The following is a 20,926-nucleotide window of genomic DNA, read 5'->3' on the forward strand; positions in this document are numbered from 1 at the left end:
CATACTTTTTGTTTTTTATTTAAATATGATACCATTAATTTCGTAAGCACCCACCAGGAGCAATGGTGTGCAGGAAGGATAATACAGTAGGCCCCTCAAAATAGGGGAAAGAAGCCAGGCTGGCCTGCAAATAGTGAAAATTGTAAAAAAAATGCATTGAGGAAAACTTTTTTTGTTTTCACACCCCAAATCTCTATCGGAGCCGAACAAAGTATGCGGGGGTTCACTGTAGAGTGAATCAAACTTGACAAATATATTCTATAACAGGGGTGTCTAAAGTCGGTCCTCAAGGGCCGCTGTCCTGCCTGTTTTCCAGCTCTCCCAGGAGAAGCACACCTGATTCAAATCATCAGGATCAGTCTAATGCTGCTTCAGAGCTGGCCGATGAGCTGATCATCTGAATCAGGTGTGTCGCAGGCGGGAGAGCTGGAAAATAGGCAGGATAGTGGCCCTCCAGGCCTGGAGCTGGACATGATCGATAATGCACCTTTTTGAAAGTATTGCCTAGTACTGAGCCCTGTGGTACACCACTAAACTGGAATTTGAATTGGTCTTGCTCAACTTCAAATGGAGTTGGATAGGACCACACAGAGGTTTGCGGGAACAAAAGTTGAATAATGGATTTCTTTTAGGAGGATTTAGGCATAATATTAGAAGAAGAAACGTGGAATTTTTATGAGGAAAGTTGATTGAAAAATACAATATTTCGGCCTGTCAAAGTTTAAATGAGAGGACCAAAACCATGTCAGAGCTCAACTTCTACAGCATCTTCATCGGCATGGTCGTCATCATCACCTGCCTCGGTGTTGACTGTTCCTTGGCTTGGGGGTCTTTTCACGAGATGTTCCTGCGCATGGGTGGTCTTGTTGCTGAGTATCACAGGAAGTAACAGGTAAGATCCAAATTGCGAAAAGGTGAGAGGAAAAAAAATTAACATACAAGTTCCTGATCCTCACCTGGGGCTTGATCGGTGAACTTTTCCAACTTGGGGCTCAGTGGGACTCAGTGGTCCGAAAGACTTGGAACCTGGGTGGGGGTAAGGGGGTCAGGCATAAATGTCCGTTCCAAGAATTATCCCTAAATGTCATCTGGTCAGTCCACCTTCCAGTTTGCTCTTTGAGCGTCCAGGCTGCTTCCTGTCGGAGCTGCCGTGGGAGGCGGCATCGTCTCCTTCGGCCAAGAGGGAGCCGCGGTAGAAGACGAGTGGCTGCCAGCGCTCCTCCGTGAGGTCCGCTGCTTGATCAGAGGTGTGCTTCTGTAAGTAAGCTAACCTGCATGCGCACACACACACAGAGTAGGTTAAAATCTGTGATCAAGGAGGACCATGTCAAAAATGACTAGATAAAGCTTGTGTTTTATAGTTTTACCCATCCCCGTCGTTTCTCAGTTTTCCCAAGATGTTTTTTTGGTGTGTTTACCCCCTGGGGCATTACAGTCAGGTGACGTTACGAATACTTGCCAACTGTGCGCATGTGAAGCCCTTTGAGACTGTTTGTGATTAAGGGCGATGTAAGTAAGTGTGACTTGAGTTGACTAATGTTTGTAATTTGTCATGTGTATAAGAAACTCTTCAATTTACTTCAAATTAGTACCTTGGCACAAGACGGCAACTAAGCACCATATTTATCCTCATGAAAATCCTCAACTTACGTCACCCTAGTTCCATGGCACAAGACTGCAGCAAAGCACCACTCTTGTCTTAATGAAACTCACTTCATCATAGTTCCTTTGCACCAGATTGTGACACTCATTTTAACTTCATGAAACTCCTGAATTTACTTCAAAGTTTCCTTGGCACGAGATGACAGCAAAGCACTACTTTTGTCTTCCTGAAAGTCCTCAACAGTTCCTTGAAACAAGACTGCATCAAAGCACTACTGTTGTCTTAAAATATCTTGGCACAAGATGGTGGATGAGCACTACTTTTGTCTTAATGAAATCCCTCCACCTCAACAGTTTGTTGACACACGATATCAGCAAAGCACTACTTATATCTTAATGAAACTCCTTCACTTACTCCAAGAGTTTCTTGACACATGATGACGGCAATGCGCTACTTATATGTTAATGAAACTCTTCAACTTACCTAAACATAGTTCAGGGGCATAAGATGGTGGCAAAGTGCTGCTCTTGTATCAATGAAACTCCTCAGCTTACTACACCATAGTTCCTTGCCAGAAGATGGTGGCAAAACGCTACTTATGTACAGCACTTTGACAATATTGCACGGGAACACTCACACTGTCCTCTTGTCCGGTTTGAGTAGCTTGCTAGAGAACTCGGCCAGGATGCTCAAGTAGGACAGGAACGTAGGTGTGGAACTTTCAAAGTCCTGGAAGGCAAATTCGATGCCACTCCTGCAAAAAGTAAAGCACACACTTCAGTCACAAGAAGTAACAGTGCAGACAGGCAAGTCCAATCGCCGACCTGTGGATGAGGACGAGGCACTGGCGAAACTTGACGAGATCACCAAAGGTGAGGGCGAAGCGTTTGGCCAGCTCCTTGATGCTGCTGAAAGTCTGAACTCCCTGCTGGACGTGAGGCAATCCTCCAGCCTCCTGCTCACGCTTCAGACGCACAAACGACTAGTCAGGACACAAGAGAAAACAATAAATGCATCTTCAGTCGTTCATAGTTAAGTTCATGAAAGTGCACTTACCTGTTGTAAAGATAGCACCAGCGTACGAGTGCTCTCGAACTTATCAATAAGTCTGCTCCTGTGTATGGTCTCCTTGATGATGTCACCTAAGTCGTTCTGATACTGAAGCACAAGGTTACAACACTCCAACATAGCGAGAAGAAAAGAATAACCATTACGATCTGTCTTTTTAGTTTTAATGGATGATTTAATGACAATATACCTTGACATAGAAGGTAAAAATGTCCGCTGCCATACTTGTCTCGAGCACGCCGTGTAGGATGAGTTTGCAGTAGGCAGCCAGCATGCTTCTTCTTCTGTGAAGCTCCTCCATCTTGTCCTCCTCGGAGTGCCGGCAGGCTGAGTGGGACCATGTAGAGGAGAAGAGACGTTAAAAATGGTAGCAAAAGTTCTCACACTCTATAGAGTGTTTTTTTCATTTGAACTGATCAGAGATGGCGGGAAAAGCAGAGTGGGAACCAGGAAGGCAGTGTTGTGTCCAAGGACCGGCAACCTGAGGCCAAGGACTTGACTCCGAGGCCAAGGCCAAGGACTTGGAACATTTTCCGAGGCAAGGCCAAGGCCAAGGACTTGACTCCGAGGCAAGGCCAAAGCCAAGGACTTGAGAAATTTTCCGAGGCCAAGGCCAAGGACCAAGGACTTGCGTCCAAGGCCAGGGACCAAGAACTGATTTTGAAGCTGAGGCCTAGCCGAGGACATGTATAAAACAATGCTTTCATACCACTTGGCAGATCTTCATGATTTGCAACATCCCTCCGTCATAACCCTTGCACTTCCTAACGCTTGAATGAGGTGTTTTTATTCAAAGCGTAGAACAGTCAGGGTACGTGTTATTTATACTGAGAAAAACAAAAAAGCATATGATATACATTTATGAATTAATGTTTTAGTGCAGTAGTTTCTTCATATTAAGTAAATCAACACTCAACAGACATGACATGGCACGGAAGACAAGTTGAGAAATGACTTTGCATAGAAGTCAATCACTGAGTGCAGAAAAAGCGGTATCTCTGCAGTGATAATATTTCAGTTTACCGGCAGCAAGTCCCGGGGACTCACTGATCAGAAAAGTATGAGTACTATTATGCATTGAGAGAGTCCCAAATTTCGAATTCTGAAATGGTCTACTTATTCAATTGCATATGATAATAACACAAACAACAACATATACCAATTATAAACAAATGTTGCAAAAATTTAAATAATTCAGGAGCAGGCCTGAGGATTTCGGCTCTTTGAAGTGAACGATGAGTCGTTTTTAGACGAAAAAAACGACCATGTAGAGTAAGGTGTTTTTAGCCCCCCAAAAAACGACCGTCTATAGCAGGCGTGTCCAAAGTCCGAATTTCATCCGGTCAAGTCCTTGGCCTTGGCCTTGGTTCACCTGTCCTTGGACACAACACTGCTATATATGGTCATTTTTTTTCAGCCCAAAACACCTTACTATTCATGGTCGTTTGTTTCGGCTTAAAACGCCTTCCTGTACATGGTCGTTTTTTTCTGCCTAAAACGCCTTACTATACATGGTTGTTTTTTTCGATACATGGTCGGTTTGTTCGAAACAAAACGCCTGACTATACATGGTCATTTTTTTCGGCTAAAAATGCCTTACTATACATGTTCGTTTTTTTTCGGCACAAAATGCCTGACTATACATTGTTTTTTTTTCGGCTCAAAACGCCTTACTATACATGATCGTTTTTTTCAGCCAAAAACGCCTTACTACTCATGGTCGTTTTATTTTGGGGTTTTTTAACAGCACAAAATGCCTGAGGTCGTTTTTTTCCCCGCCAAAAACTCCTTCTAAACATGGTTGTTTTTTTCGGCACAAAACGCCTTACGATACATGGTCGGTTTGATCGACACAAAACGCCTGACTATACATGGTCATTTTTTTCGGCTAAAAATGCCTGACGACACATGGTCGGTTTTTTCGGCACAAAACACCTTCCTATACATGGTAGTTTTTTTCTACTAAAAATGCCTTACTTGTACATGGTCGTTTTTTGGGGGCCAAAAACGCCTTCCAATACATGGTCGTTTTTTTCGGACAAAACCGCTTCTATTCATGGTTGTTGTTTTTCCGCCAAAAACGCCTTACTAAACATGGTGTTTTTTTTCGGCCCAAAACGCCTTCCGATACATGGTGGGTTTTTTCGGCACAAAACGCCTTACTTTTCATGGTTGTTGTTTTTCCGCCCAAAACGCCTTACTATACATGGTAGTTTTTTCAGCTGTATAGGATACATTGTAGTATTTTTTTTCGGCATAAAAAGTCTTACCATACATGGTCATTTTTTTCAGTCAAAAACGCCTTAATATACATGGTCAGGTTTTTTTCGGCCCAAAATGCCTTACTGTACATGGTCATTTTTTTCGGCCAATACCGCCTTATGTTTTTTCAGCTGTATAGGACACATGGTCAAAATTCCTTACTATACTTGTACTTGGTCGTTGTTTTCGGCTAAAAAACGCCTTCCTAAACATGATCGTTATTTTCGGCTAAAAACGCCTTACTATACTGTATATTCTACATGGTTGTTTTTTGGGGGGGCTAAAAACGGCATGGTCCTTTTTTTCGGCTAAAAACACCTTGCTGTACAAGGTCGTTTTTTGGTGGTTAAAAACACCTTACTATACATGGACCTTTTTTTTGTGCTAAAAACACCTTTGCTATACACGGTCATTTTTTTCGGCTGAAGACGCCTTACTATACATGGTCTTTTTTTGTTGTTGTGAAAAATGCGTTCTATCCGTAAAAAATACTTAACAAAAAAAGCCTTACTATCCATGCGCTCACATTTCAAAAAATGGTCTTATATAGACGCAATGTAAAATGAACATGACCTCCCTGGTAGTCAAATTGTTAGTGCGTCGGCTTTGCACTGTGAAGGTGCAGGGTTCGAATCCACCTCTGTCCTTCCTCTGTCTTCTCTAAAATGTGTGTGGCCATGCATTTTCTGTTACGCTTTTCCGCACTCACACTCACACCTCTGGAAAATGTAAAATGTTTGTTCATCACGTGACTGGTAGTTGATTGGTTTGTGCGTTGGCATTGCACTGCGAAGGTGCAGGGTTTGATTCCAGCCGTCCTGTGTCTTTTCATAAACATTCATGGCTGTCCATTTTCTGATCCTCTACTATGCGCTCACACTCACACCAAGGAACACAGAGTATTCATTCCATGCCTGGTAGTCGAATGGTTAGTGCGTTGGTGTTGTGCTGCGGACATGCAGGGTTCAATTCCCAGCTCTGGCTCATGTGAAGTTGCACGTTCTACCTGTGCCTGTGCAGTTTTCCAAAAATGTGTGGCCATTCATTTTCTTGTCCTCTTCGTGCGCACACTGACACCTTGGGACAATGTCGACTGCAGGGTTCCAACTCTTCCACTTGCTTTTTCTATATGGACCTTTTAAGGACTTTTGAGGGCTAATTTAGCCATTTTTCAGGTTTTCTCCATTCAGCAGGGGATTCATGGTGGATTTCATGAACAGAAAGCCACACAGGGGAAGGGTGGGTAAAATGACATACTGTACACAAATAAAATCAACACCAATTTAATTTAATTTTAAGTATTTTTATTGATTTTCGAAGCTTTCCCTGAAAATTAAGGAAGATTAAGAACATAATTTTACAAGTTCTTTTTTAATGGATTTTTATGAACTTTAAGGACCCGTGGGTACCCTGTGAAAAGCATGGCGAGTCTCTGAAGTGGAAATCCCCATATCCAGTGAACAGGCAATCATTCCCAACAGCCTCTCAAAAATATCCACACTGCTTCTTTTTATTGTCAACCATTATTGTCATAACAGTAATAAGGATTATTATTGTTATCATTATTATTATTATTCATTCATCTTCCGAACCGCTTCATCCTCACTAGGGTGGGGGGGGGGGGGGGATCCTGGAGCCTATCCCCGCTGTCTTCGGGCAGTAGGTCAGGGACACCCTGAATCGGTTGCCAGCCAATCACAGTTTTTTTATGATTATTATACTATAATATTGCGACTGTACAGCAGCCACGGCAAGCCACTTCTTTTTTGACAATCATGTCATGTTGTTTGCAGTTCAACAACAACAAATTAAATGCAGTAGATAAATGTGGTACAGTGAAACTCCTCTACAACGAAATCATGTTTGCAGCAAGAAATATTTCACAACAGGGGGTTTTCCACTGCAGCAAATTTGATCTCAGATGTAAACACACACACATACACACACACCCACACACACACAAACGTATGTGTACTCTATTTTTATTCCAATAGTGCATAAGTATGAGCACACACTTATTTGACTCGTCACATTGTCAGTGTAGAAAGAAAAAAAGGGAAAGAAATTGCGAAATTTACGATCAGCATTCACTTTCACTTACATCAATTTCTTGGATAATGTATTTTATTTTGCTTGCTCCGTCTTTCATTTTGATCGCTTTTACCCTCTCTTCCAGCATCAGAGCTCTTCTTGTCTTAGCTGCTTGGCATCCAAAGGTCCGTTTTGTAGCCATTTTAGCAATGCAACGTCCATGCGCGTCTGAATCTAACAATAACAAATACTTCCTGGACCCCGTGGCTTTTCTTTCCACCATCTCACTGCATCTAACTGGACCTCCCCTCCATCGCCAACCAAGACAGTCATGCAATGAACTTTCACTTCGTAGTCCTCGGTGGCCATAGTTAACTATCGAAGGCTAAAAACCTTACACTAACTGGAGCGCTTCTTTCTCATTAGTGCTCCAGTTAGCGTGAGTTTTTTAGCATGATCACAAGTAAAGCGTTTTCCTTGAAAACGCTTTACTTTACTTTACTTGTAATACGAGGAAACGTTTGTTTATTTGAATGTCCGTCGAGCCATAAGCATTTTACTCTGAGCAGCTAATCGGATGCATTCCGCTGTATCTTTTACGGAAAACGCTTTGTTACAGCTGCTGCTGTTGTGAAAGCGCTATATAAATCAGCATGTATTGTATTGTATTGTAGCTAGCTTCAGTATCTCCAAACATAGACAGTGAGGTCCCTCTATGCCAATCGGAGGCCAGGATGATGCTCGGTCAGCCAATGGCAGAGCAGCTATGAGTATGTTGCGTTCAGGAAACTCGCAGCTGTGACCGAACTAAACATAGTCCACTATGTAAATCAGTGTGGTGGTTGCTGTTGCCGTTTCCGAACGAAGCAGGAGAGGTCGCTGTTGGATTAGACTTCGTTGTAGTGAATCTCTTCGCGAGGCTGGAGCAGAGAAAATGATTTCGTATAGCGCAACAGGGTTTTTTTTTCATCATATGGGGGGCGGTAGAATGGGAATGGTGTTAATGCATGAAGATTTTTTTCACATAAGGGGTATTTTCGCCCATGTAGGTTTCGTTCTAGAGGGGTTTCGCTGTATTCAAAAATCTTATTTCCAGACAAGAACGTTTTTCCACTGCAGTGAATTCATATATGTGGGATGGCCAATTGTCTTGTGTGCGGCTCTGAGGTGCCGTCTGTATTTTTTTTTTTCATTCATCGTGTTCAGCCATGTTACTCTGTTTTTGCAGCAGGCCCAAAAACTATCTAGCAACTTTTATGCTACTATATCAAAACGTGCTCATCACTTTGAGAACTTTGTAATACGAGTAATACCCCAAAAAAGGCTAATTCAGTTAACGCTAATAAGAGAAAAATAGTCTCCAAATGTGTTGCTGTTGTCGCTGCTCACTAGTTCATGTTCATCCATGTCACTGCCGTCCCAGTGCTTTCACCCTCCAAGACCCCAAGATGTCACTCAATCATGAGCGCAACAGTGGTTGACTTGACCACTAATTCCATCATGTCAACCTCTGCTGAGCTTGGAAAATTCATGAGATAGCAAGGATGTTTCTAGACCTCCTGAAAGCCTCAGGCAAGAAAGACCATGGAGACTCCCCCAAAAAACAATAACAAGCCTGTTAGTTGCTGGTCCCGGCATGTCTATGGGAGTTTCCAGTTGTGTTGATAACATGAAGCAACATGAGCTATCTCTGTGGGCCCACTTCTAGCTAGCCATCAGCCAACAATCATTAGTCAGGGGCCCAATGCAGGGAGATTCTCAACACCTTCTCGCTTAAGTTTCCAAAACAGTGTCGGTGTTTTGTTGTGGGCCAATATCAACAATCCTAATTCCCCCTTTGGCTTGGGGGGGCCCAGGCAATTGCCCAGGTTGCCTGCTCTTTTGCTATGTTTTTGCTCGCAAGGCAAGGTGTCACAGTATTTGTACTTTATCCTTTTCTCCACTTGCTCGGGGAGGCAACGACGGGACGCGCCTCGACACAATGGTTTCAGCAGGTGCAACATCAAACATAAGACGAGAGGATCTTTGCGACGACAGCATGTGGCTTCAATCGGCAGCGAGGCCAATAAAACCAGCGAGGAGGTGAGCCAGAGTTGATTGGATTTTTCCCACGGAAAAAAAAACAGAGACTGAAAACACTTGATGCTTTCGCCTCACCGTGATCTCTCACACAAGAACAAGTGTCCATAAAACCCAAAGTGCTCGCAGGCTAATCCCATAAAACAACAGCTTTTAGGTGCTTTTTAGGTGCAATAATAGCTTTGAACATTGAAAAGCTTCCCACTGTACTCCTTATTGACTCGCCTGCTCTCTCCACCATATTTGGATGTGATAGTTCATTCGGTGTTATCCAGTTATTAAAAAACACTGAAGGAATTTAATTCCTACCTCCTTTTGAGATTTACAAGCTAATGCTGTTTTGTTCATCTTAAAATATCCACACCAAAATATCACACAACCTTTAGATGCTTGACTTTATTTTCGTAACAAAAGAAACATGGTTTCACTCTACTTTTGCACTCGTGGAGAAATGAGTTGCACTCCGTGTTTCATGCCGCCATACGACTTAAAGAGTGAGTGCGCCACCTGGTGTGCGAGATGTGTCCTACATCATTACGTCATTTTCAACAACTTTTACTCTTTATTTCAAAATGTTATTTGGACTTGTTCCACAGGAAAATGTTTTTAAAGATTCATTCTTTTAATATTAATTTTATTGTTGGAGTGTTTTGAAGTGCTGTCTTGCTATTCTTTGGTCTCGTTATAATTTATAATAGACAAGTTGTACAGAGAAAACATTTATGCATGTACAATATCATACAATAATTATTATTCTCTTATAACAGTCCATGTTTCTATGACTTTTATTTTGGTTATTCTCCCCCCAAAAAAGACAATGAACTGTTGTATTTCAATTTTAAAATAGATCCGTTTTTTTTTAAGATTTAATAGAAATGAAATGACCGATGTTGACAATGCACCAGCGACTTGTGCAAAGCTAAAACTTTGCATCAGCTGCCAACCACAGAGGACTTGAGGAGTAAACGAATTCAATGTATTTTTGGAGGAACTTCAGAACATTTCAGAACCAGAATCGTGCTGTGTTTGACACATAGAAAACTGCTGCTGAAATGGGATGGAATAAAACCCTAGTTGAATAAGCAAGCAAGCAAGCAGTAAGACATCCCTTTCATTTGTCTGTGTTTCACCGCTGTGGTTGAAGTCACTAGACCGACAATGACAACTATTCAATGTGGAAGCTCTCACCTTTGCATTCGTGGTCACCATCTGGCCCTGAAAAGACGTTCTTGCACACAAAGTTCAACAGCGCCATCTGTAGTTTGGGCGTGGGCGTGTAGGGCAGGGGGCCCCAGGAGGTGGGATGCCACACTTGTTGCTGGTAGGAGTGGGCAGTCAGGATGTCAGACACACCAAGGAATGCCTGAAATGAGAGAAAAAAGAGGTAGTTGATTGAGGAGTGAGTTGATTACTCTTTGTAAGAATGACACTCTGTACCTGCTGCCTGACGCTGCGATTGGAGTGGGAGAGACAACGATGACTTGCCTCACAGAACACACGCAACTGAAGCCTCAGGGACACAGCCTTGTCCTAATAAAACACACAAAAACACATATTTGTGATAAACACTCATTACAACATTTAATAACACATATAAATTGAGCCTTTACAAAGACAAACAAGGCTTAGTTTGACTGTAATTTTAAAAAATGTTCATTATTCTAGTTCTATGCAGTGGTGATGAACTGCACTGTGAGCTATTGTGTTTCTATTCTTAGGCTTATTTAGCTACGGAACTCTCTTATTATAAAAAAACACATCGGAACTGAGAATTATGAGCTTATTAATCACATTTCTGAATCACATTTCTCTGAACATTTGTGTATATTGCAATAACTCACCCTGGAGGTCAGAATTTCACTGCTTGTGCTCAGTGACCAGAAAACACAGTAAGACAGACATTGTAACACTTCTTTTAACACCTGTCAAAAAAAATAACAATAATAATTGCTCTTTTCTTGCCGATTAATATAAACAGTCATTTTCAAATATTTAAAATCTTAAAATCCCAAAAGTAACGTTAATAACCTCAGGTGGCGCCCCCTCCTGGCTGCCCTCTACGGGCAGAAGAGGCAAGAGCAGGTCGAACAGATTCCAGCCGGACAGATCGTGACAGCTGTCAGAACGCAGAAGCAATATCAGTGGAAGATCAGAACGTGGATTCTATTTGTTTTGAACAACTTACTTGTGAAAAGCGCTGACTTTCTTCAGAGTGACATATAGGTCTCCACTTTGCTCCTGATCAGCAGAAAAGATGGCCCCCTGAAGAACAGAGCTTTAATGTTTGCATGCAACCTATTCCCGTCGAGCAAACATCTTGGACTGGTTATAGTAAAAAATAATAATAAAAAACAATAACAACAACAAAAAAATAGGGTCCTTTCTATGGGACTGGATGGAACTAACTTAAGCTCGAATGCTGCAAGAATGCTGAGAAAAAAAACAATTACCTCATGATTTGACAACTCATTGGGGTTCTTGTTCTGCCAATATGACAGAAATCCTTACGGTTTGAAGATTGGCCCTGTTGGAAACTCACCACGAAGGAGTTGGTCAGCAGGCCTTTCAGGTGATCCACCCAACCCTGGACCATGGAATCTCTGACAGGCCGGGCCATGGAGCCCCAGGTGGTCTCCTCTCCACACAGACTAAGGAATGTGCGAGACGCCGCCTCCAGGACGGCTGCATCTGAGTGGACCTCCAGAACTGCTCGAATTTCCGATAACAGTCTGGAGACCAACTGAGAAGGAGGAGAGGTCGGCATCCAAAATCAATGAACTGTGTAGCTTTATTAAAGTTTTATGTTTCATTTCTGCGCAATGACAAACATTGAAATTCTTTTAAATTTGGTCGCAGTAGTGATTGGACAACGTATGATGGACCCCTGGAAATGGCCAACATAATCCCAAAACACCTACTCTATATCAAAACAAGCTACTTCCTCTGCATGTACAGGTACTTGTTAGCACACTTATTTTACTCATGATAGACGCACCTACCAAATTTGAAGTTGCTAAATGAAATCGCCGTTGGGCGCTGAATTCACAAGTAAGCCTTGACACTGCTTGTGTAAATATCAACAATACAGGTTTAATAAAAATTAATGTAGTTTTCCTCAATCCTGTTGACTGACAGACAAACCGACATCATTAAAACTTCCTGTATAACTTCATGACTTCACGAAGCGGAAAAACAGCGGGCCGGACTGCTGACCTGTGTGTTCTTGGCCTCGGGGCTCTCTGGCAGAAAGTACTGAGGAATCCTCATCAAGGAGGCAACAATATCCCAGCGACCTGAAAACTTAAAGTGGTCTTAGGTGTCATTCAATCATCATGACATCGAAAATTTACAACGATGAGTGGCAGGCAGTTAAAGGCAAAGGATACCTTGGCTAGTAAGTGTGGAAGCACCGTGAGGAAATGCTGCGTCAGCTTTGTGCAGTCATCTACCTGAACTTTCTTCTCTCTGGAACTCAACATCTGGTAGCAAAGATAGACAATAATGATTCCGTTTGCCTTCTCAAATTAAAACCAGTTTCCTGATTCAAATCATTTTTGTCCCCCACCCTGACAAAATCACCGACCTTCTTTGCACCATTCCTCCCAGCCAGCACTGGTCCTTCCGATGCCTGACGCACAGAGGCTAACATGAGCTCCACTAGCACCGCTTCATCCTCCCTAGTGAGGCCTAAAAACAAGTCGTAGTCAATTTGCTTGAAAAAAAGAAAAGATCCAACAAGAACAAGCAAATCCTCCCAACCTGTACCCGGCAAAGGACTGGAAGGTTCATGCAACAGTAAAGACGTGATGGTGGGCCAGTCCTTTAGCAGAGCTCCACTGCAGTCCCATAGGCTGTCCACGAGGTAGACCACATGGTTGTGGAGCTGCAAACAGATGTGTTAGTCGTGTCGAAGACATGGACATGAATCGCAGGCATCTGAAATGAATGAGCATTTCACCTTAGAGTCACGGTGGAATTCCAGCAGGGCCTTGAGCCTTGTAAACGTGTGTTGTTTATGAGCCTCCTCTTGACTTCTCTCATCCTGATTGATAGCGGTAGGATCATCAATGCTGAGAACCCTGAAACAACCACAAAACATGTTCAGTTTGACTTAGCCAAACTAAAACCACTCAAGATGTTTCTCCCCTTATTAGAATTTTATTAACATTATTTTAATATATTTTATTTCATAAGGATTTTTAATATTTTCATTGCACTTTATGATTTTACATTGTTACCATTCCCATATACATACTGTACATATTGTACATTGAGATCCTTTCAGCATTTCCCCATAGGATATTGTGAAGCATTTTTTTTGTTTGTTTTTTTTACCCAAAAGTGTCTACCTTAAGAAGAGCAGCTCCCCAGCTGTGACTGCAAGGGGGCGCTGAGAGGAATAAACAAGCCGAAGGAGAGGCTTGTAGTCATCTGCAGTGAGCGCGTCTTCATGTGTTCTGAAGGGTTAGAGACAGAGGGAAGCGTAACAATCACTATTATGAAAGGAAAAAGGCTAATTCGTTGACACAGATCTGGTGGCTTACTTGGAAATAAGCAGCAGCAACTTCATCGTCTGCAAAGCCACTTCGTGGTCTTTGTCCAGAGTCATAGAGATCATACGGTCCTGGAAGACAGGTGGTATACTCATAGCTGATGCCATTTATTTTTTTACTCATACCGTGACGTCTGGAGACTCCGCCCCACAAAATTCAAATGGAAAATGCTCTAAGAGGGATTTTTATATTCTACATATACAATGTATACAGTATATTAATTATTCATATACAGTGGTACCTCTACTTACAAAATTAATTTGTTCTGGAAGAAATTTCTTCACGAGAAAAGTTTAGAGTAAAGACGCGTTTTCCATGTAAATGCCATAATCCGTTCCAAGCCCCCCTAAAATTCAGGCATAAATGTTTTCTAAAGCATAAAAATGCATCAAAATATGTAACAAATACATGTTACAAATAGATTATTGCACAATAAATGACAGTTGTGCATAATGTAAAAAATAAATACTAAATGGTAATGGCTTTGTTTGTGTTAGTTAAATCCTGCACCCTAACCTCATATTTTCTACCCTTGATTGTTTTTGTTTCTTCAAAATAATACTTTTTTTAGGAGTTCATCTCAAGCTAACAAAAGAATGTGGTTACCTTGAAGCGGCTGGTGAAGAGGTCCAGGTGAGGCAGAACAATGGGATCTCCATATAAACTCTGCAGGCCTAAAACACACTTGAGACGCACATCTGGAATCTACAGGACAATATGCAAAACAATACAAAATGGAAACCAGTATTCTTAGGAATATAAAATTGCATTCGCCATGTGTGCAGCATAACTTGTCACCTTGTCATATGACATCCAGTCCATGTATTTGAGGTAAGTGTCATTGAGGAACACAGAACTGTAGAGCCTCATCCATCGGCCCAACTCCTCCGCACAGATGGAACGGATTTCTGGATGCACGTCACTGGACCACACATACAGATTTATCTTAGCTCTCAACGGTGTGTTCAGAGAGCCATGGAGTATTTGTACCGATATCTCTTGAGAAAAACGGCCTTAAAGATGACGTTCATCATGCTCTCGATCTCGGCCCTCTTCCCTTGTAGCTTGAAGACAAAAGCCCAGATGTATTGAATGGAATTTCTATCCTGGCAAGGGGAAAGCACTGTGTTTCCTACCTCTTTCACCTTCCGTTGTGCTCGTTCCACTTGTGCTTTCTGTCTACTTGGCCTCTGCGCCTGCTGCAGCTTTTGAGTCTTCTCAACAGCCAGGCTCAGATTGACAGCCACGTCCATCAGGGAGGTCAGCAGTTTGACCGCTAATCAAAATGATGGAAAATGCATGAAAGGAAAAAAATGGAGTGACAGATTTTTTGTTTATAAAATGTGACTTGACACATTTTTATGAGAAAGTATGCACATATGCCTGTTATTTTAATGCAGAGGTCAGCAACCTTAAATTTGCAAACCGCGATTTGGACTACCTCACGCAGAAAAAGAAAGACATTAGAAGTCACAAAACCCTTTTGACCTCAAGAGTGAAGATAACACTGTATGTTGTTTTGATACGTTTATGTAGAAAAAATATGTTGTTTTGCATTCAGTTAACTTCAAGAAAGAATGTAAATAGTTATTTCTGCATGTACCAAAAACTATAAAAAGACACTTGACTGAACCTTACTTTCCAATATATACCGGTATGTCAATGTCGATGGGAGTCCTGACTCCCATTGAAATTCATGAAAGTAAAGCCACAGCAAACCAAAACATCGCTACCTGATGCTGTGTTATGTCATCATTTTATCGCATGGAGCGTGCAGTCAGCTGTAAACTTGAATTAAAGACTTGTCGTTGTGGCACAAGTGTCATATTTGAAATGTAAAACAAGCATTTTTAATTCTGAGAATTTTTTGTTCTTATTTTTAACTGGTAAGTAAGCCGTCTTTTGGGCCCAAAAAATCTTTGGAGATGTTTTTTTTGGTTGTTGTTTTAGCTTGTTTTTTTAAAAATAGAAATTAAGCAATAAGAGGGATTAATGTACGAGCCAATCTTTTTGAGTGGGTGTGTGTGTGTGTGTGTGGGTGTGTGTGTGGGTGGGTGGGCGTGCGTTAATGCGTGTGTCCGTGTGTGTGTGCATGGCCATTACCTGCTAGTGTGCAGGTGTGTCGGAATGCTCGTATGTGTGAGTCGGAGAGCTCGGAAAGTAGGGAGATGAGCGTGTTAATCAAGTAGCTGTCAAAGATGAGGCTGTGTTGACACTGGCAAACCAGCACAGACACAAAGTCACACAGCTCAGAGTGAAACCATCGGCCGTATGGTCCAGGCTGGATCAGAGGGTACTCCATGCTGTCCTACAAGGCAAGTGTTACACATGTATATACATTTTCACCATGAACAATTTTGAGTACCATTCTAATCAATGAGGTAAATGAAAATGTCCAAATTGAGCCCTATGCGGCAGTAGCTATGTCCAAATTCACAGGCTGCTCTTGATGTCACTTCTGGCGCAACTTCACCACAGATGGTTTCCAAATTCTAGAAAGACAATTCGCAGGCTGGGTCCTACGACACCCTCGTGGACCGTATAAACCGTAGCAAATTTGGCCTGGCTTAGTATGAATTTGGACACCAGGTACGGTCGAGTAACGCCGAAAGTGACGTCATGTGGCCGAAAATGCGGCCTCCAGCTTGTGAAATGTGTGTGTGTGTGTGTGTGTGTGTGTGTGGTTTACTGATGGGTAAGTCATTGTTTATATTCCCGACTTGACTGATTGAGTGATTAATTGTATAGCAAAGTAGATAATGCTCACAGCATCCATGGGCCAAGTGACAGTGAGAATCCATGGAAAAGCCAGAAACTTCTTGTATTGCAAACCGGCAACCTAAAACACAAAATGTTGTAGACTCTTACCACAAAGTAGTTGTGTGACAGATGCAACATAATGACTTCTTCCGACCTCATCCGAGTCCTCCACCAACTCGTCCACCATCTTGTCCATGGCATCACTGTCGCCTTTGGTGTGACACATTTCAGCTGTGACCACACCTGTAAAAAAAAATATATAAAATAAAATAAAACATTTGACATTATGCATGTGTGCTGAGAGATGGTCATTATAGTGTGAACGTTACCTTTGCAACCACAGCACTGGATGAAGAATCTGATGAGGTCAAGGAGGGAGGCATCTCTGTCCACCACATAGGCCTCCGTCCAGCCATCGATCACCACCTGCTCAGATGTCAGTCAGAATCGGCTAAGTATCAGAATGTTGTAAAGGTGGATCTTACCCGCATGGCGCTTGGACCCCTTGTAATGGCGTCAAACAGAGTGACAGCCTCCGCATGTCCACGTTTACGATGACGGACGTCCTTTCGAACACCGCAACGGCGACTTTGGGTCTTTTTGCTTGTGACATTCTCCACTTCCGCGTGAGTTCTTTTCCTACGCCTCTGTGGTTTACACAAATGACACAAGTTGGAAATAACTTACAAATAAGACTTGAGTCTAGTTCCAGTCATTCAAATCATTTTTAAAATCATATTTTCCAAAATGTAGTTCTTGCATGTGCGGCCAGGTCACGATCGGCTCTGGCCTTCCTGTGGGAAGTTTGCATGTTATCTCCGGCCCTGTGTGGGTTTTCTCCGGGCACTCGGGTTTCCTCCCACATTCCAAAAACATGCATGGCAGGCTGATTGAACACTCTAAATTGTCTATAGGTGTGAGTGTGAGCACGGATGGTTGTTTGTCTCTGTGTGCCCTGCGATTTATAATTTTTTTGTTCTTGACAAACAAAGAGCTGAAGTGTGGATGCTTCAGCTCTTTTATCAATAATATGGTTAAAATAAATGGGAGGAATATCGACTTTGCAAGTCAATTTCCAGTATGTGCCCCTTAAAATTTCAGGTTAGGGGGTGACAATGCTCCCAGTAAAAAAGCCTACAGATATACTGCACTGCTGGCCTTCCCAATTTTTTATTTATTTTTATTTTTTTTGCAGCCAAAAAAAAGGATTAATCATGGGAAACTATAGCATTATGTTTTATTCATAATTCTTTTTCTCAAATTTCCCAATTTTCTGTCATGCACCATGAATAACTTACCCCTCTATTGTGTCTGTTCTCATTGCCGGACTCATCCTCGGAATTGTTGACAGCTCCTGAGGAGTTTGCCTTGTCCTGGTTTGAGCTTTTACTGCCAAGAAAAATGAAACATTATTGTACATTGATTTAAAAAAAATGACCAAGAAAGAAACATACTATCTATGTCCAAAAAAAAAAAACAATACTTCAGCTCAGAGGGTCCACTGGATGCAGCTGCAGACGCGGGGTCTGGTATCATCTCCTCCTTTACACAACACTCAGGTGACTTGTTTTACTGGGAGCGACTCTTTAGTCTAAAAGTCAGAAAATCATGTTGATAATAATTAGACAAGATAAACATGTTGCCATAAGCCTACATTACTGCAAGACTGCAATGATGCAAACTGCTCCATCTCTATTTGTTCACATTCACATTTAAGCATGCTACTAATTTGTTTCTCTCTCTGTTCCCGTGTAATTCTGCCCTAACTGAATTCATGTTATTGTATGAACACTGCTAGGCAATCATTCACTCAAAACGGATGTCTAAAATATATCCACTGAGTGCCACATACAAAAAAAATTGAAAAAAGAGGGGCGCTCATTTCATTTCGTATAACTGAAAAATGCTAAAACCAATTGAATATGCTGTAGTACAATATATGCAAGGCAGTTAAACACCCAGAAAAAAATCATTCAAAATGTCAGATTTGTGTCAGCAGTGACAAAGCAAAAAGTCGCTCACATTAGTGTGATACTCTCTATCTGGCTTGTTGATCATGGCGTTTTTTTTTTTCAGATTTGCACTGTACCTCAGTCATACAATACAATACAATACATGCTGATTTCTATAGCATTTTCACTGGGTTTACTTCTTCCACAAACAAACCCTGAAACCCTTTTTTAAATACTGATGACTAGATGTCGGGATGTTTTGTGTACAAAACCACAGAAACAACAGGCAGACAGCAGTCCTCCTCGCTAACCTAAATCAAGTGCCAAACAGGATTGCTTGCAAAAATACGCAGTGTATTATGACTGCATCCCAAAGGCTTTTCATGATTTGGTGATGCTAAAAGGTTGAGAGTGTTATTGTTGTAAAGCGTTGACACGAATCATATGAATGTGATAACTGAAATGGGGAATGGGAACACATACACTTGACTTCCGCTGATTAAGAATCACTGATATAGAGCAGACCATTCACACTCACACCTAAAGACATTTTTAGAGTCTTTATTGAACCTGACACGCATTTTTTTTTTTTTTTGGAATGTGGGAGGAAGCAGGGGAACCCAGAAAGCAATGAAATCAAACTCCCAATTTCGTAAGATGTATGTGCTCATCTACCACATCCCACAATAAACTTTTATTTTTGATTAAAATAGATTGGAACCAACTAGGGCGGCACAATATATTTTTAAAAAATCATCATCGCAATAATGGCACGTGCAATATACGTATCACAAAGACGTTTTATATGGAATTGTATGCTTTTTTCTGACTTTAAAGGAACTGTGGCCCAGTTTTCACTCAAAAAAACTGATATTAGTTTGCATTTTAAATTTTATTCATTGGTTTGGGAGAGATCAGTAAAAAAGTAAAAGAAAAAAGTATTTGCCCCCTTTCTGATTTCTGGACTTGCTGGTGTGTTTTTCCTTCTCCTTCAGGATTTGCTGATAAACAGCAGAATTCAGTCCTGAGGTAGCAAAACAGCCCCAGAGCATCACAGTGGCACCGCCATGCTTTACACTGTTGGTATAATGTTCTTTTTAATCAAATGCTGTGCCAGTTCTCCACCAGATGTAATGGGCCGCACGTCTTTCAAGACGTGCAATTATCAGTCTACATAGTTCATCAGTCCACATAATGTTTTAGCAAATGTCTTGAGGATAATCAAGATGTCTTTTGGCAAATGTGAGACAAGCCTTATGTGTTCTTTTTGGACAACAGTAGTTTTCACATGGGAACTGTCTTTAGTCATAGTTACTTTGTGATTTAACAAAGTTGGGCAATTACTTTTTTACATGGGGACAGGTAGTTCGGGATTCTTTTTTTGTGCCTTAATTAAATTGGCATTTAGAAACCATATTTTGTATTACCATGGGTAGTTACTGTGTGATATTAAAATTGGTTTGATGAACTGAAACGTCTGCTGCGATAAATATACAAAGAACACAGAAATCAGGAAGGATACTTTTTCATGGCACTGTACATTACTAAATATGTAAATAATATTGATTTCACAATATTCAACACGAATATCACATAGCCGTTCATCCATACATTTTCTAAACTGCTTATCCACGTGAGGGTGGTGGGCATGCTGGCACGTACCCCAGCTGTCTTCGGGGAGAAGGCGGGGTACAACCTGAACTGGTTGCCAGCCAATCGCAGGGCAGACAGACAAACAACCACTCATACTCTGGGACAATTTAGAGTGTCTCCATTTTGCATATTTTCCATATTTTGCATATTGTGCAGCCCTAGTACCAAGCAACCTTTCTTCATATAATTAAATAAATTACATTTTTATTTTTAATCAATATTCTCCAGGCACCAGAGTGGCGGCGTTGCGGTACTGCATTTGCATCGTGTGTTGACATTGCTATGAGATGGCGTTGTGTCCTCAATGCACCTACGGTGGAACGCAATCGAAACATACAATGCAATAACTTGGTGTTCAGCACACAATGTATTAATCTATAGATACGAGAGGTGTCTCATACAAATAAGATTAAAAGCTCAGTTGATCGGTAAAAAAAAATTAAGTACTTTCTTCAAGGAAGGAGCACTTTCCCTAGGGATAAGAATTACAAGATAACGAACGATGTTTTGAAAGCGCAGGGAGCAATTACCAGCTATACTACAGTTGGATCAAACACAAAATTCCCGAAAACCCAAATGTAAAGTATAATCCACCCTTGTTTACTGTATCGTGTAGTCATAACAACAAAATCAGCCTTTTCAGACCAAACTAAACAATGCAACAACCAGCGTCCTTACCGTCATTGTCGTAGACAATTCTTCCGTGAACATCATTGTCCTATTTTAAAATACAAATATGTAAGAATGAATTTATTCAGTGAATTATTGCATGTTTTCTCCATTGTTTTCACCGTAGCTCTCACAGTCAAGTTTACGCAAATTCCAAAACGTTTTTGATTGGCTGAAATTCTGAACTGGAATTGTGTGATTGGATTTTCACTAAACTTCAGTCTCTTCGAGTTCGTCCCACTTAACCGGTTGGTTGGGCTGCGCTGCATTCAGGTGACATTGGAAAGAGTGGCAAC

The 20,926-nt window shown here is 41.5% G+C and overlaps 1 protein-coding gene across 6 annotated transcripts; it reads right to left on the reverse strand.

Annotated features, from left to right (window-relative positions):
- Nucleotides 1-5: 5 nt before the first annotated feature.
- Nucleotides 6-20,803, reverse strand: si:ch211-269e2.1 (cohesin subunit SA-2). Of its 6 annotated transcripts, none has more exons than XM_052082476.1 (32): nucleotides 20,640-20,803; nucleotides 17,840-17,947; nucleotides 17,655-17,745; nucleotides 16,842-17,003; nucleotides 16,686-16,782; nucleotides 16,511-16,599; nucleotides 16,364-16,435; nucleotides 15,700-15,904; nucleotides 14,733-14,872; nucleotides 14,587-14,660; nucleotides 14,395-14,518; nucleotides 14,203-14,301; nucleotides 13,588-13,667; nucleotides 13,393-13,500; nucleotides 13,002-13,122; nucleotides 12,809-12,926; nucleotides 12,627-12,730; nucleotides 12,430-12,522; nucleotides 12,257-12,343; nucleotides 11,583-11,783; nucleotides 11,229-11,305; nucleotides 11,072-11,159; nucleotides 10,885-10,965; nucleotides 10,481-10,573; nucleotides 10,232-10,406; nucleotides 2,862-2,998; nucleotides 2,660-2,761; nucleotides 2,428-2,585; nucleotides 2,241-2,357; nucleotides 1,102-1,271; nucleotides 957-1,026; nucleotides 6-869 (listed from the first exon to the last, which is right to left on the reverse strand). In XM_052082476.1, the coding sequence occupies exons 2-32, from the start codon at nucleotides 17,890-17,892 to the stop codon at nucleotides 746-748; spliced, it is 3,510 nt and encodes a 1,169-aa protein (XP_051938436.1). In that variant the 5' UTR covers nucleotides 17,893-17,947; nucleotides 20,640-20,803; the 3' UTR covers nucleotides 6-745. The 6 variants fall into 6 exon arrangements, with proteins under 6 accessions (XP_051938436.1, XP_051938432.1, XP_051938433.1 ...); XM_052082472.1 differs by having other exon boundaries at nucleotides 2,660-2,782; XM_052082473.1 differs by having other exon boundaries at nucleotides 12,803-12,926.
- Between the last annotated feature and the right edge of the window lie 123 nt (nucleotides 20,804-20,926).

This window comes from Hippocampus zosterae, chromosome 12 (genome assembly GCF_025434085.1).
Source record: "Hippocampus zosterae strain Florida chromosome 12, ASM2543408v3, whole genome shotgun sequence".
Taxonomy (NCBI): Eukaryota; Metazoa; Chordata; class Actinopteri; order Syngnathiformes; family Syngnathidae; genus Hippocampus; species Hippocampus zosterae.